Below are 14,413 nucleotides of genomic sequence, written 5' to 3' on the forward strand. Positions count from 1 at the left end.
CCACAGCCCATTTCCAACTGTGTCCATTCCCCCCCACCTTCCACCCCAACTGTGTCCCTTTTAGCCCCCACCCCACCCCATCTAGGATCCAAGCCAGGATCAGGCATTGCTTTTAGTTGTCCTATCTCTTCAGGAAAAGGGTGTGTTTTTTTTTTTTTAACCTAAATTACCAAGGATCTCAAAATCCCTTCTGGCAGTGATTGCTCTGTAGAAGACGTCTATAAAAGATTCACAAACTAGATGTTGGACAAGTCCATGTTCATGGCTGAAACCATATGTTGTCAGGGCAGATGTGGTTTTATGTACATCTTTTCTGGACAGGAGGGAAGGAACCCTCTCCTGCATCAGCCTCCATAATTCCAGTGTTTTAGGAGGATGAACTGTGCCCATCTCTGCTTTCTTGCTGAATGAATCTGGAAGTTATTTTCTGCTGGTCAGTTAACGGAATCTAATTGGCCACAGTGGGATGGGTTGTGTGGAGGGACAGAATCTGGCACACTGCCCCTCGGGGGTCTCCCGGTTTTCCCACAAGGGAAGAGTTGCTGGGGAGACTGCCAGCAGAGGCTAAGGCAAGCTTATCTGTAGCTTACAAGCAAAGGCCCCGGCAGGAAGGGCACACCTCGGGTCTGAGAAGAGGCTGAGGTGAAAGCAAATGCACAAAGCCAGGAGGCCACGCCAGTGTTAGAACCCCTGCCGTGGGAGCCATCCTGGGGCGGACAGCCAGCGAGGGAAGCTCCTTCTGCTTGGGAGGAGGCTTTTCCTCTCTGCCCTCCTCAACACTCGCTCCCACAGCACCTGCCCCTGCTTCTCTCCCCGGCCCGTGCCCCCTGCCACTGGATACATTTCCAATTTTACCAAAACAAATTGTCAAAAAAAATTTAAAGACACTTCTCTTGAACTTTCCCACTCATGATTTGCGCAAGGACCCTAATTCCAAGTCGCTCTCGGAGAGGGGTTTGGTAGTGAGAGGAGAGCATCACGGAGGAGGAGAAGGGAAAGCAAACTCTGTCCTACCACCACTGAAGGCCTCCCGCCCCAGTGTCCCCCACCACCATCATCCACACCCTCTGTCCCTGGCCGACCCCTTCCCCTGCACTGGCCCCGAGTGTCCTGAGCCCGGCCTTCTGCTTCTTCCCTTCATCTCAGCCCACCCCTCTCTGGAGACCCCTCTCCTGGCCTCCCTCAGTCCCCCTAAGCCTCTTTCCCCCAGACCAAATGAGTCCAGTGGCTTAGAAACTGAAGAGGCAGGTATCTTTCAGTTGGAAGCTTTTGAAAATATTTTTTAGGTGGAAATGTTTTTCTATATGTAGATTATGTCTATAGTACAATTTATCCTCAATGTCAGATATACTAGGGCCTAAAAGTCACTTTCATGGGCTGAGCTGCCTAGCTGCCCATGTAACATAGTTGTCTCAGAAAAAGCATGCTGAGTTCCAGAAAACCCTCTTGTAGCATACTTTATTCCTAATCAGCTTTCTCTCCTTCATAATTGACCGTGTTCCTCATGAACTCAAGTGGATGAGATTTTCTGGATTGACCATGTGTTTTGTAACTATATAGTTATAGGATAAAATTTCCTAATCAGCCAAGTTTAGCTAGGTAAAACATACCAACTTTACAATTGTTTTAATGTTTATTTTTGAGAGAGGGAGAGACAGAGTGTGAGTGGGGGAGGGGCAGAGAGAGAGGGAGACACAGAATCCGAAGCAGGCTCCAGGCTCTGACTGGTCACAGAGCCCGGTGCGGGGCTAGAACTCGCATGAGATAATGAGATAATGAGATAATGACCTGAGCCCAAGTCGGACGCTTAACCAAACTGACTGAGCCACCTACGTGGCCCAGAACAGAGCAACTTTAAAACCCTGTGAAATTCATGGCACGAAGACAGTCTATTTTTGTTGATTTTTCCCAAGTATCATTTTGGTGTTCCAGTATTCCAAACAAACGAGTGGGGGAAAAAAAAAAAAGAAAAATCACAGTTTTAACCTAAATTTTCATTGTTCTTGATGGCGATCTCTGACCCAAGCTGGAAGTAGGGAAGCCAAACCTGTTTCGGATAGAACAGTGACAGACGTTTGTGGAGAGTGTAACCCTCCTGTTTGTTTGCCTGACTTTCGGCTCACGCAATGCCACCTGCTGAAATTCACGTCTCTGTCATTTCCCTCTCCCCTTTCCTCCCCGGTACACTTTACAAACAGCGGGTCACAGAAAGTCGGGAGAGCCAGATGACTATCGAAGAGAGGAAGCACCTCATCACTGTGAGAGAAGAAGCCTGGAAGACCAAAGGCAAGGGAGCAGCCAACGACTCCACCCAGTTCACGGTGGCCGGCAGGATGGTGAAGAAAGGTCAGAGCGGGGGGAGGGGTGGACATGCTCCGCGTGTGCGCGTGGGTTCGGGTGTGCATCAACCCTCAGCTTGTTCTCTGTGTTGAAGAGTCTCTTATGGTTTGCCTCCCTCTCTGTTTTAAACTATTTTTTCCCCTTCCCTTTCCCCCGTGGTCTCCTGTTAAGTTTCTCACATTCCACATCCTAGTGAAAACACGATATCTGTCTTTTCTCTGGCTGACTTCTTGGTGTCATTTAAATTTACATGTCCTCCCTCCTAAGGAAAAACCCTGGTCTTTAGTTGGGATAGAGATGTCCCACTGCTAGGAGCTCTTGTGCGGCTGCCTGAACGGATGGCAGGGGGCGCCCCGATGGTGCAGAGGGCCAGGTTTCCAGGAGTTGGGGCCCCTCTGCTCCCTTCGGCATTTGTGATCTCTGTGCTAAGGGACTCTTCCCTCTCCTGTGCATCCTGTTAGTAGGTGATGGCGAGCTGCACCTGTACTGCCTGTGATAGCAACTTTTACTTTATTATCTCTCAAGAACGTTTGCTTCCTCGCTGATAGAAACCTTCAGCAGGTCGGGTTATTGAAGTAAATTTTTAAATTTTTATTGACATCATCAAGCAAATACAGGTACCTGCCGAGAAATACTTTTAGAATATCACCTAAGACTGAAACTTTAAACTACGTTGCAGTATTTTTCATTGAAAGTTTTATGGTGTTCCACATCCCTCTCCAGCTAACAGGAGGAAGGAGCAGAGCAATTCATTCATTCATTTTTCCTTGTAAGCGACAGGCACCTAGTTACGTATTCTCCAGATGTAGTTCTCTGAGGGGTGCTGAAAGGGCAATGTCATCTGACGATTTCATATTTATTACAAGTGAATACTGTGAACATTAACATTTCATTCTGTTCTCCGTAAATGGACTGGTTCCTTTCCTTATCAATCCCTTCTACCTAGGCGAGGAACAAAGTGCTCATCTTTGCCTTTATTAAGGTTTCTTGTCCCAACCAGATACCTTCTCTGTGCTGGAATCTCTTTCTTTCAGCCTTTACACCATACACACACACACACACACACATACACACACACACACGTGTACATATGTGTGTGTATATATGTATAGTTTATCTTGGAGCTAGTTATATATTTTATACATATATTTTATATATATATATTTTTTTTATATATAAAATATATATTAAATATATAAATATATATAAATATAATATATATATATTTATATAAATATATAACTATATATAGTTATATATTTAATATATATATATATTTTTTTTTTTTTTTTGAGCTAGAGTTAGAGTGGGGAAGGGGCAGAGAGAGAGAGAGAATCCTAAGCAGGCTCCATACTGCCAGTGCAGAGCCCAATGTGGGGCTTGAACTCACAAACCATGAGATCATGACCTGAGCCGAAGTTGGATGCTTAACCGGCTGAGCCACCCAGGCGCCCCACCTTTACACTCTTAAAAGATTCCCCACTCTGCTTCTTGGTAAATAGATGTGAAAGTATATCGCTAGTTCCCAGCCACACCCCAGATGGATGTGACCCTTCAACAATCATAAATCAATTTAAGTGTAACCTCTTCTGTGTCTTTCTTCTAAAAGGTTAGCACTCCTTGGGCTATTTCTCAATAAAATCACACTCCGAAGGATGCCGCAAAGGCCACACTGCCCCCATCGCATCCCCGCCTGCGGGAAAACTCCAGTGTGAGGGGCCATGAGCCCGCTACTGTGACACGGCCCATTCTCCACTTCTTCTATGGGACACGGTGCAGATATACTTCCTCTTGAACCACCTCCACTGCCTCAAAGGGGCTTCAGAACCCACCACTCCGTTTGTTCAAGTATATTCTGATGCCTCTTGTACACTCTTATTCCATTTACAGATTATGGGCATCTGTTCTCACATGTCCTCATTGTAGTAGCTTCTCACCTATTCTAGTCCCTAGAAACTATAAAATTCTATCCACATTTGCAGTGGTCCTACATAGTCATGGCACCTGCCGAATGCACGCGTGCGTGCACATTCGCGCATGTGTGTAAGTTCTAGAAGTTGTAAAATCTACATTGGGACTAATAGCCAGCAGGGTCCTGGGAATCTCCAGAAATGATCCAGAGATACTAAATCGCCCCTTTGATGTTCTACAGGTTTGGCATCACCCACTGCCATAACTCCAGTGGCATCTCCTATTTGCAATAAAACGAGGGGCACCACGCCAGTGTCTAAACCCTTGGAAGGTAAGTCACTGAGGTACCCAATTGTACCGGTGGGTCTCAGATCAGAAGAGTGTGAGTTGCACCTCTCATGGATGGTTTCCACTTGCCTAGATATCGAAGCCAGACCAGACATGCAGTTGGAATCGGACCTGAAGTTGGACAGACTGGAAACCTTTCTAAGAAGGCTGAATAACAAAGGTACATACCAGAAGCTGGAGGGAAGCTTCGGTTTACATGCTTAGAGCACTCTGTGGTGCAGATTTCAATGAGCAGCTAAGGAAACCTAAAAAAAAAACAAAACCCTGCTCCTCTCTCAAAATCTCCAAATCACAAATCTGATTGCTTCTTCTTCTCAGCTAAATTGTCTTCTTTCGACTTGACTTCATCAATTAATAGCGAAAGCATGATCTTTCTTATCATGTTAAAAAGGAAGCCAAGAATGATTGGGTTACGAAGGTCTGATTCACTTCATAATGTACTAGATTGGGGACCCCCAATAAGGTTGGCTTCTGAGTCTCAAACTTTGGGATGTCATCCAGTCAGGACTGTGAACTTGGTAATGTGGCTCTTATACTTGAAAGCAGGTATTACACAAAATCGACATGATCTTAGGCCTGATGGAATTTAAATAGTATATATCAGTTTCTAATAAGGTAGCAGCTGACATATCTTATTGCAAGTGATTTCTGCATAAATGTTGAATATTTCAATACAGAAGTTCATGAAGTATACAAAGTAAAAGCATAATATGCAGAAATAGCCTCATCTCTTAATAAAAATGTCCAGTACTTGAAAACTGATCAAATACTAAGCACTAGGAGTCACTACTATTGACAGTGACCCCCTAATAGGTTGGAAATAATACAGAAAAGCACTTTATACCAGAAACATAAAAGTGTAATGTAATAACTAAACTGGCAAGGCAAGACATTCAAACAACTCAAAGCTTACTATGTATCTGTGACTGGGATCTAGCCCAGGGGTCAGTAAACTAATCCAGCTTTCCACCTGTTTTTGTTCCTGAAGTTTTATTGGAATGAAAGCATGCTCATTTGTTCATGTATTGTCAGCAGTCACTTTTGCACAGCAGAGCTGATGCATGCAACACATCATATAGCCTCCCATGCAGAGCCAGAAATATTTACTACGTGACCCTTTACAGAAAAAGTTCTTACCGATTCCTGATCTAGAATTAGGCCGAGGCCGGCTCTGCCTCCAGTAGCAAAAGGAACAAGTACCTGCCTCCTACCGCTCTCATGGTGCCAGCTGTTTTCAGACGAGAAGTCCTCTCACAACAAGTCCAATAAGGCCCAGGAAGCATCCACAGAGCCCTGGGCATCACCACCATGTTTCTCCACTCCTGGAACGTGGGTGGGGGGAATCATTTTTAAGCTATCGGGAGGCGTAGTTGGAGTAGTGTTTTTACACAAATCTGACGTCATTTATTTGCTGCACTTGTTCATAGTTGGTGGGATGCAGGAAACTGTACTCACGGTCACCGGCAAATCTGTTAAAGAGGTGATGAAGTTGGACGATGACGAAACCTTTGCCAGGTTTTACCGCAGCATGGACTACACTCTACCGAGAAGCCCCGTGGAGCTGGACGAGGACTTCGATGTCATTTTCGACCCTTACGCCCCTAAGTGAGTTATTTTAGTTTCTATCTTTCACCCACAGAGATCGGATTCCTACCTCGGCCTTCACACAGCACTTCCACGAGGGTCTTCTCTCACTGTATCTCCTTCTACGACTAGAACTCATTACAGCCAAATTGTTATTCTCCAGAGCCAGCCACGTGGCACCGTGGGGTAGGGAAAACACGGGCGCTCCAGAGCAGATGTGCGCCCAGGCAGGAGATCTGGCGTGCACAGCGTGTGCCACACACGTTTGCTCTGGCCCGTTAAAAATAATGTCACTGGATTTGTTACATAATTGATTCTTGTTTTGCCGATTTCTAGATACTGCCCCCACCCCTCAATTTAGCAAAGATTTCTATACCTTTCACTTACTCCTCGCTCTGAAAAAATTTTGGATCACATGGGCTCAAACTAATACAACTAACTAGAACATCAGTAAAGCGTGTTATTTAACTTACAATAATTTATGAAATTAATAGGCCCGACAGTCTTCTCTCTGATGTCCAAGGGTCTCTTTTCACACAGGATCATGGCTAACCCACCTCAGGAAAGCAGGTATGGTGTTAGGATTCCTTCACTGCAGGTGCCAGAAAGAAGCCCAAGTCAAACTGACTGTGGCAAAAGAAAGGTGTGGAGGGATTTACGGGTTCACTCGCTGAAAAGTGCAGGCGTGAATTCGGGTTCCAGAGGCTCCTCAGAAGGAAGTCTCTCTCTTTTCCATTTTCCGTGGGGCTGCTTTGCTCCAGCCAAGCTATCACCGCGTTGTGGGAGTTGCCCACGCCAGCTGTGGAATTTTCGGCTCCGTGGCCACCCCAGCATAGGCTGCTTCTCTTCCCAGTTGTTCCTTCCAGCACAGGTTCCAGGCTTGATTTTCTAGGGTCTGAGCCCAGCCCTACAGCGGTCATTGTGGCCAAGGGACTGGAAGATGCCAGGTGCCCCAGAGCTGGTCTCTGGATGCCCTTCAGAGCCAGAGCCAGAGTCCAGGTACTCTTATCGGAAACCAGGGAGCATATATGCTGGCCAGGCTAAGCCCACAGCTACCGACCACATCTGTCTATTCCCCACAAATTGTCAGAGTGACAGTCTCTTCTAGAAGTCTGTGTGGTTATCCTACATTTTTCCTTAAGCTGCTCCTGATGCATTTGTTGCATATTTCCATTTTGTCAGTTTTTTTCTATCTTAAGAAAAAAAATGAACAGGGGCACATGGGTGGTTCAGTAGTTGGGTCGACTCTTAATTTCAGCTCAGGTCACGATCTCACGGTTCATGGGTTCGAGCCCCATGTCGGGCTCTGCGCTGGCAGCTCAGAGCCTGCATGGGATTCTCTCTCCCTCTCTCTGTCCCTCCCCCACTCACGCACACATCTGCGTTCTCTCTCTCTCTCTCTCTCTGTCTCTCTGTCTCTCTGTCTCTCAAAATAAATAAGCTTAAACATTTTTTTAAATGAAGAATTTTCCATTTCTCACCTTTAAATGATATTTTATGTATTTGCACACATGGCTATTTAACCATTTCTCATCTTCTCCCATCCCAGATGTCACTGCTTAAGTCATTATATATAAACATATATACATCTACGTTTATGCACACACACACAGAGGACGATGTTATATATTATACGATAGCACAGAGACCGTGCAGTTGAAAGTCAAGAGCAGCAGCAGAATCTGTTAGGAAACCGTGTGACTGGCCCACCCACCTCCCCGTGTCTGCTCTGCCCCAGAGAGCTGAGTGTGTGTATGGCGGTTACAGTTGGTTTCGTGGACTTACTTTATTTCAACATATTCTTCAAAGTTGTGGTTATTTTTCAGAAAGGCGCAAAGGGCTGAGAGGAGGCTAGTTAAGAGGGGGGTTCATAAGGAAACTGGAAAACTGTTGTGTCAAGAGAAAGTTTAGTATGGAGGAAAGAGAATTAAGTCGAGAAGCAAGGGCTGGCTGTAAATCCCTGAAGGGCTCGCCAGGGACAGAAGTACATGTATGTAATATTCCAACAGGAGAATTAGGAAGAGTCCGTGGGTTTGATGAGGGTGGGGAAGAACTTCCCACCCTTCAGAGCCATCGAGTAATGGAATGAGTTGCCCCATGAGGCACCAGATGTGCGCCCAGGCAGAGACCACAGGGCGTGGTGTGGGGAGAGCCTCTGGGATTTTGGATCAATCCCCATCTCCAAGATTCTGTCTCCATGTCAGGGAGTGGCGGGCAGGAGGGGGAGTTGTAAGACTTACAACAAAATCAGGAAGTGACATTGCAGAGACCGTCGCTTCGGGTCAGAGACCCCCAAATAAACCAGGTGTGGATGATACGCAGACCGAGGTCACAGCTCCACTTTGCTCCCCAGGTTGACCTCCTCTGTGGCCGAGCACAAGCGCGCAGTAAGGCCCAAGCGCCGGGTTCAGGCTTCCAAAAATCCCTTGAAAATGCTGGCAGCCAGAGAAGATCTCCTTCAGGAATACACGGAGCAGAGATTAAACGTTGCCTTCATGGAGTCAAAGCGGATGAAAGTAGAAAAGAGTGAGTATGTGGAACCACCACCCTACCCCTGCTTCGGAACTGGTGATTAGGTGATTTGAACCCTCTTTTTCTGCCTTGCTAAGGCCAATAATGTGCTCAAAAGACACTCGTCACATAAAAATGAGTAAGTTTGCACACACATGTGCTGTGCACACCTGCCTGGAATTTAAAGGCTTTTCCCAGAAATTCTAACAGCGTGGAGCATCTGTTCCCTTGGTTAACTTCAATTATCCTGCTTGGTTGACTTTTCTTTCAAGAGATTGGAAAAGGACGTTTCTGGGCTTTGTAATTGAACCCATTTTCAGCTCTGCAGAGCCCAAACGTAGTCACTCCCCACTTAATCTTGCTCAAGAGCAAATCATTTGATCTCTCGTGAGAAAACATCCCAAACTGCTGCTTTTCCTAATCCTAGATTTTCATATTAAACGCATAAAACAATGCTTTCCAGATTGCTTCTGTCAGGAGCCTCGGAGCTGGGGATGTGAGTTGGGTAGCGCCGGGGCTTGGGGGTGGAGACAGTGAACGGGAGGGAGGAGAGAGCTCCACGCTCCGCTTTGCTCAGCCTGGTAACATGGGCTTCCATAGTTCTGAAACAGTGGTTTTCTTGGTGGAGCTAATGGCATACACAGTCTTGCCAGTTTGAATATTCTCGCTATAATTGTTATTTTCCTTCAGCACTCATGAACCTACTTCCTAAAGTTTTTCTTAGAGACTCAGTATTTACACAAAAGGGTTGAGTCTTTTCGTTGTAACTGATTGACTAAGAGAACATATGTCAAAACCGCGATGCCATACAAATTGTCAAGTAGCGTGAGAAAGAGCCTAATCCCAGCAAAACAATTTGCTGAATTTCTCTCTAGCACATACGCTTTTTTTTTTTTTTTTTAAACAATCAGTTAAAGAAATAAAGGCTTGCTGGCACAAACTTTAGGTACGTTTCCTCTACCTCCACTCTCGGGGGCTTGGGGATAGCTTTGTGACGATAGACACATGTCATGTACACATCTGTTGGTGCCATGGAAAACCCAGCATCTTGTTATTACGGTCTTAATCCTGGGGTGGAAGACCTCAGGAGATCAGCTAATTGATCATTTTGCCTCCAGGAGAAAGATTAGGACTAAGCCATCCCTACAGAGTGCCTATGTATAGAGACTTTTGTTAAAATACGTCCTGTGGTTTTCCTTGGGGTGCATTTGCATTAACATCTAAAGATTGTTAGGAGTTATAACAGCTTTCAGTGGAAGTGCAACACACGAGTCCAGCTCCTGATTTTATAGTACAGCAGTTGGTCCACGTTGTCTCTCAATTCTTGTCTCTCTGCAAGGCGAGGTGCGACGTGTGTCTACTCCAATACAGGGTTAAACCCTGGTACGGTGCCTCAACACCCAACTGCATAGGCAACCAAACCCGGGCACGTTCTCCCCCGCAGGATTAAGTTTCAAAGAGAAAGGTAGTCGGTTCTGAATCTCTGATTGTAAACATTGACGTTTCACCTGCCCATCTTGCTCCCCCACGCCCCACCCCCACACTGTTTCCTTATTCAACCCTCCCAGTGTCCTCCAACTCCAACTTCTCAGAAGTCACCCTGGCAGGTTTAGCCAGTAAAGAAAACTTCAGCAACGTCAGCCTGCGCAGCGTCAACCTGACCGAACAGAATTCCAACAACAGCGCGGTGCCCTACAAGAAGCTGATGCTGTTACAGATTAAAGGTATTTAAGAGCAGCACAGAGGAGGGGTGCCTGGGTGGCTCAGTCGGTTGAGCGTCCGGCTTCAGCTCAGGTCGTGATCTCACAGTTCGTGAGTTCGAGCCCCGCGTCGGGCTCTGTGCTGACAGCTCGGAGCCTGGAGCCTGCTTCGGATTCCGTGTCTACCTCTCTCTCTGCTCCTCCCCTGCTCACACTTTGTCTCTCTCTCTCAAAAATAAATAAAGATTAAAAAAAATTTAAAAATCACTTAAAAAAAAATAAATGAATAAAAGCAGCACAGAGGAATCGCACGTCGACTAGGGGTTTTAGTCTGGTGACGTCAGGAGTCCTGACCGTAAGCAGAAGGGAACGCATGCTCTTTGAGGTCCTCAAGATTCCTTGAGGTGGGAGATACTCTGTCCACTGAGACTTCGAGAGGTTAGTGACCTGATCGGGGTCACAACCGCCGTCAAGTAGCAGGGCTGGACTTGCCCCCAGGTCTCTCCCATTCTAGAAGCTCAGCTTCTGCTGCTGCCTCCCCTAGCCCCGTGAGCCCTGCCTCCGCACTGTCACGCAGCTCCAGATGCCCCCTCAGCCTACGTGGTGGCTCTCTCCACTCAGTTCTCCTGGCTGAGGTAAGCGAGGTCAGCGTGGGCCAGAAGGAGAGACACAGGTTCTTAGAGAAGGAATCCAGGGACAGCAGAGGCAAGTGAAGGCGACCAGGATTCCACTCCAACACCCCCTCTGTCACTGGCAAGGGAGACAACCAGAGAAGCTGCAGGCTAGGAGGAGAGACGATTACTGCTAGAGTAATCAGCGAGGGGAGGATGGACGAAATATCCTTCACTGGGGGTGTCCCGTGTGTTTCTGCACCGGCCTTTTCAGTGCATTCAGAGGACATGCCACAAGCACAAATAACCCTCTTTTCCCAAGTTCTGACCCAGAGACATCACTGTCCGTGTGACTGTGGAAAGGTCTAAATGAACGGCCACTCAGGAGAAGGTGTGGAAAGCAGCACAAAGCAGTGCTTCCCTCCTAGCTGATCCCCGCTAAGACTGCCCTCGGTGTGGCATGAAAGCCCCCAGGAGGAAGATGCTGTGTGAAGGCGTGTCCTCACCTGCAGCACGGCTGGCAGAGGGTATGAAATGTAGGAGGTGGGCCATGCCGAGAGAAAGAGACGGGGAGAGGAGTTACAGAGGGAAAAGGAACATGTTTGCTAACTTTCCTGGAGGAGGGAACTTGATTAATCCACTCGTGCTGTAAAAGGACGCCAGCGGGTGTCCTAACACTGGCAAGGGAGAGTAACCTCTAAAGCCAACATTCGAACCCCCCTTCCACCACCCCGCATCATGGAACTGGTATTGGTAGACAAGAGTCTTTAGAATTGCAAAAGTCTGTAGCAGAGGTGCTTCCTGGTCCTTCCTGTGGCTTGGAGAGGTCTCCTGTCTGGGAAGATGGTGACTGTTTGCCTCCCGCCTTACAGGAAGAAGACATGTGCAGACACGACTGGTTGAACCTCGAGCTTCGTCGCTCAACAGCGGGGACTGCTTCCTCCTGCTCTCTCCCCATCACTGCTTCCTGTGGGTAGGAGAGTTTGCAAATGTCATAGAAAAGGCAAAGGTTGGTATCTGAAAAATAAAAACTGTTCCGTTAAGCATCTCCTTTGCACGCCCGATAGACTGTTCCACAGTTGCTAGATCATTACAAGGGCTTCTCAGATGCGAAATCGAGTGAGAAGGGATGGGTGGTATTTCTTTTGCTGAATGTCTCTCAAACAAGTAATCATTAGGTACTTGCTTGAGTGGGATGTTTTGGAAGGATTCTGGCCCTCCTGTCCAGATTTTAAGTCCTATTCCGTGTGAAAGGAACTGGCGTATCACTTCAGAGCTGTTTGTCCCAGGTATCTGTGAAGTGCTACCTCAGACTTACTGAATGAGCACTGGGGAGAAGCCCAGAGAGTGGGCATTTATCAAAAACTCCACAAGCCATCTCTTAGATTTGAAAACAAAGAGCTGTTGCTCTAGAGAATTGTACCCCCCGTACGTTTTCTCCACCTTGCCGAAAATAGCCAACAACCAGAGCCTGCAGCCCCTGTGGTCACCTGGTTTTCCTTGCAGACACACCATTTCTCCCCTCCACCCTAGCCACAGGCTTGTCTACCCAGGTAACTGTGTTCCTCCTTTTTTCCAGGCCTCAGAACTTGCGGGTTTAATTCAGACAAAGAGGGAACTTGGTTGTAGAGCTACTTATATCCAAACTATCGAAGAAGGAATTAATACACACACTCATGCAGCCAAAGACTTCTGGAAGCTTCTGGGTGGCCAAACCAGTTACCAGTGTAAGAGTTTACTGTATTTCAGAGAATCATGAGACTTTTCTTCCCCCCTACTTCGTTCTTCTAAACCAGCCACTTTTCAGTGTAAAATGTCAGACTGTCTTATCGTTCTCCTCCCAAAGCCGCCGGAGACCCAAAAGAAGACGAACTTTATGAGACAGCCATAATTGAAACAAACTGCATTTACCGTCTGATGGATGACAAACTTGTTCCTGATGACGACTACTGGGGGAAAATTCCAAAGTGCTCCCTTCTACAGTCAAAAGAGGTACAGTGCCCGGGCATCACCCTCACTGAGAAACCCTTTGCACGGGGCTGCCCAATAAAATAGATAGTAAGCGCCCGATATGCGCTGGCCAGTGTTAGTGCCTGTTGTTGAACAGTGACATTTATTTATTTATTTTTAAGTTTTTATTTATTTATCTTGAGAGACAGAACACAAGTCAGGGAGGGGCAGAGAGAGGGAGGAAGAATCCCAAGCAGGATCCGCGCTGTCAGCACAGAGTCCGATGCGACGCTTGAACTCACGAACCCTGGGATCATGACCTGAACCGAAATAAGAGGCGCTTAACTGGCTGAGCTACCCAGGCGCCCTGAACAGTGGCATATTTTTAAGGGATATTTACTTGTGAATTCAAACCACTGCTGCCATGTTAAATACAAATATAGAATTCAGAATATTGTTCAGAGGGGTCATGGATCATTGAAGCCTTTTCGTTTTAGGCAAAATGTAATTTTTTTTCCTTTTTTTTCATATTTTCTTTTTGTATTTTATTCCTTTTGTATCTGTATGAGGTGCTGGATATTAACTTATTGTGGTCATCATTTCACAGTTTATATAAGTCAAGTCATTATGCCTTATACCTTAAACTTATGCTGTGCCGTATGTCAGTTATATCTCAATATAAACAGGGAATAAAATGTAAATACTCCTTAGCCCTATCTCTTGCTTTTCTATGAACATTATATTTTTGCAGTCTTGAAGTTTCAGGAATAACAGATGCATGTGTATATAATTTGGGTTTGCCAAGTGATGTACTAGATTTTTTCTCTCACGTTGGGAAATATTTACTAAGTACATACATTGTCATTACCCTTCTGTATTGCACATGTTGAGAAAAAAGTGGAAGACACAAAAGAACCTTAAGTTTCATTGAATAGAGGAGTACTAGAAAGGATGTAATCCACACCTAGATGGAGTGTGTGATATATATGGGCATTTAAATGAGAACAAAAATCACAGGGAAGAAATAATCAGGAGTAATTTTAAAGAGAAGGTGAAATTGAGCCTGGTTGGGAGTTGAGTAGGATTTGGATGGCTGGACATGAAGGAAGAAATTATCCTAGGAAGAAAGAATAGAATAAGCCAAAGGCATGGAAATAAGAAATAGCATTACATTCACATATTCATTCAGCAAACACTTCGTAAATCCCTACTGTAAACATAAGTATGATATGGTCTCTCCCTTTGAGGGTGTTGGAACTGAACAGAGGAGAGAAGACCTCACTGGTCCTCAGTGCCTGGCATGTGAGAAGGCCTGTATATATGCTAAGTGAATGAATGAACAAAGGAGGGAGACAAGGAAGAAGAAAAGAAGATAGGAAGTCATAGCCAAATAACTGTTTTTATGAATGAGGGGTGTTACAGAGTTGGAGAGTCCAGGACAAGATGGAAATCCCACCT

The 14,413-nt window shown here is 46.0% G+C and overlaps 1 protein-coding gene across 1 annotated transcript in view; it reads left to right on the forward strand.

Moving 5' to 3' along the window:
* SVIL (supervillin) overlaps positions 1-14,413 on the forward strand; it is an 87,296-nt gene that overhangs the window by 50,802 nt on the left and 22,081 nt on the right. The window contains exons 12-20 of the mRNA XM_047064863.1: positions 2,199-2,346; positions 4,493-4,582; positions 4,673-4,759; positions 6,027-6,204; positions 8,537-8,709; positions 10,263-10,418; positions 11,878-12,014; positions 12,585-12,732; positions 12,852-12,997. Coding sequence (XP_046920819.1) covers positions 2,199-2,346; positions 4,493-4,582; positions 4,673-4,759; positions 6,027-6,204; positions 8,537-8,709; positions 10,263-10,418; positions 11,878-12,014; positions 12,585-12,732; positions 12,852-12,997 — 1,263 coding nt within the window. The remainder of the gene's footprint in view (positions 1-2,198; positions 2,347-4,492; positions 4,583-4,672; positions 4,760-6,026; positions 6,205-8,536; positions 8,710-10,262; positions 10,419-11,877; positions 12,015-12,584; positions 12,733-12,851; positions 12,998-14,413) is intronic.

The sequence above is a fragment of the Lynx rufus genome, unplaced genomic scaffold, assembly GCF_022079265.1.
Source record: "Lynx rufus isolate CCGP_SWC_20201006 ecotype Redwood Valley unplaced genomic scaffold, mLynRuf1.p SCAF_7, whole genome shotgun sequence".
In the NCBI taxonomy this organism is placed as follows: domain Eukaryota; kingdom Metazoa; phylum Chordata; class Mammalia; order Carnivora; family Felidae; genus Lynx; species Lynx rufus.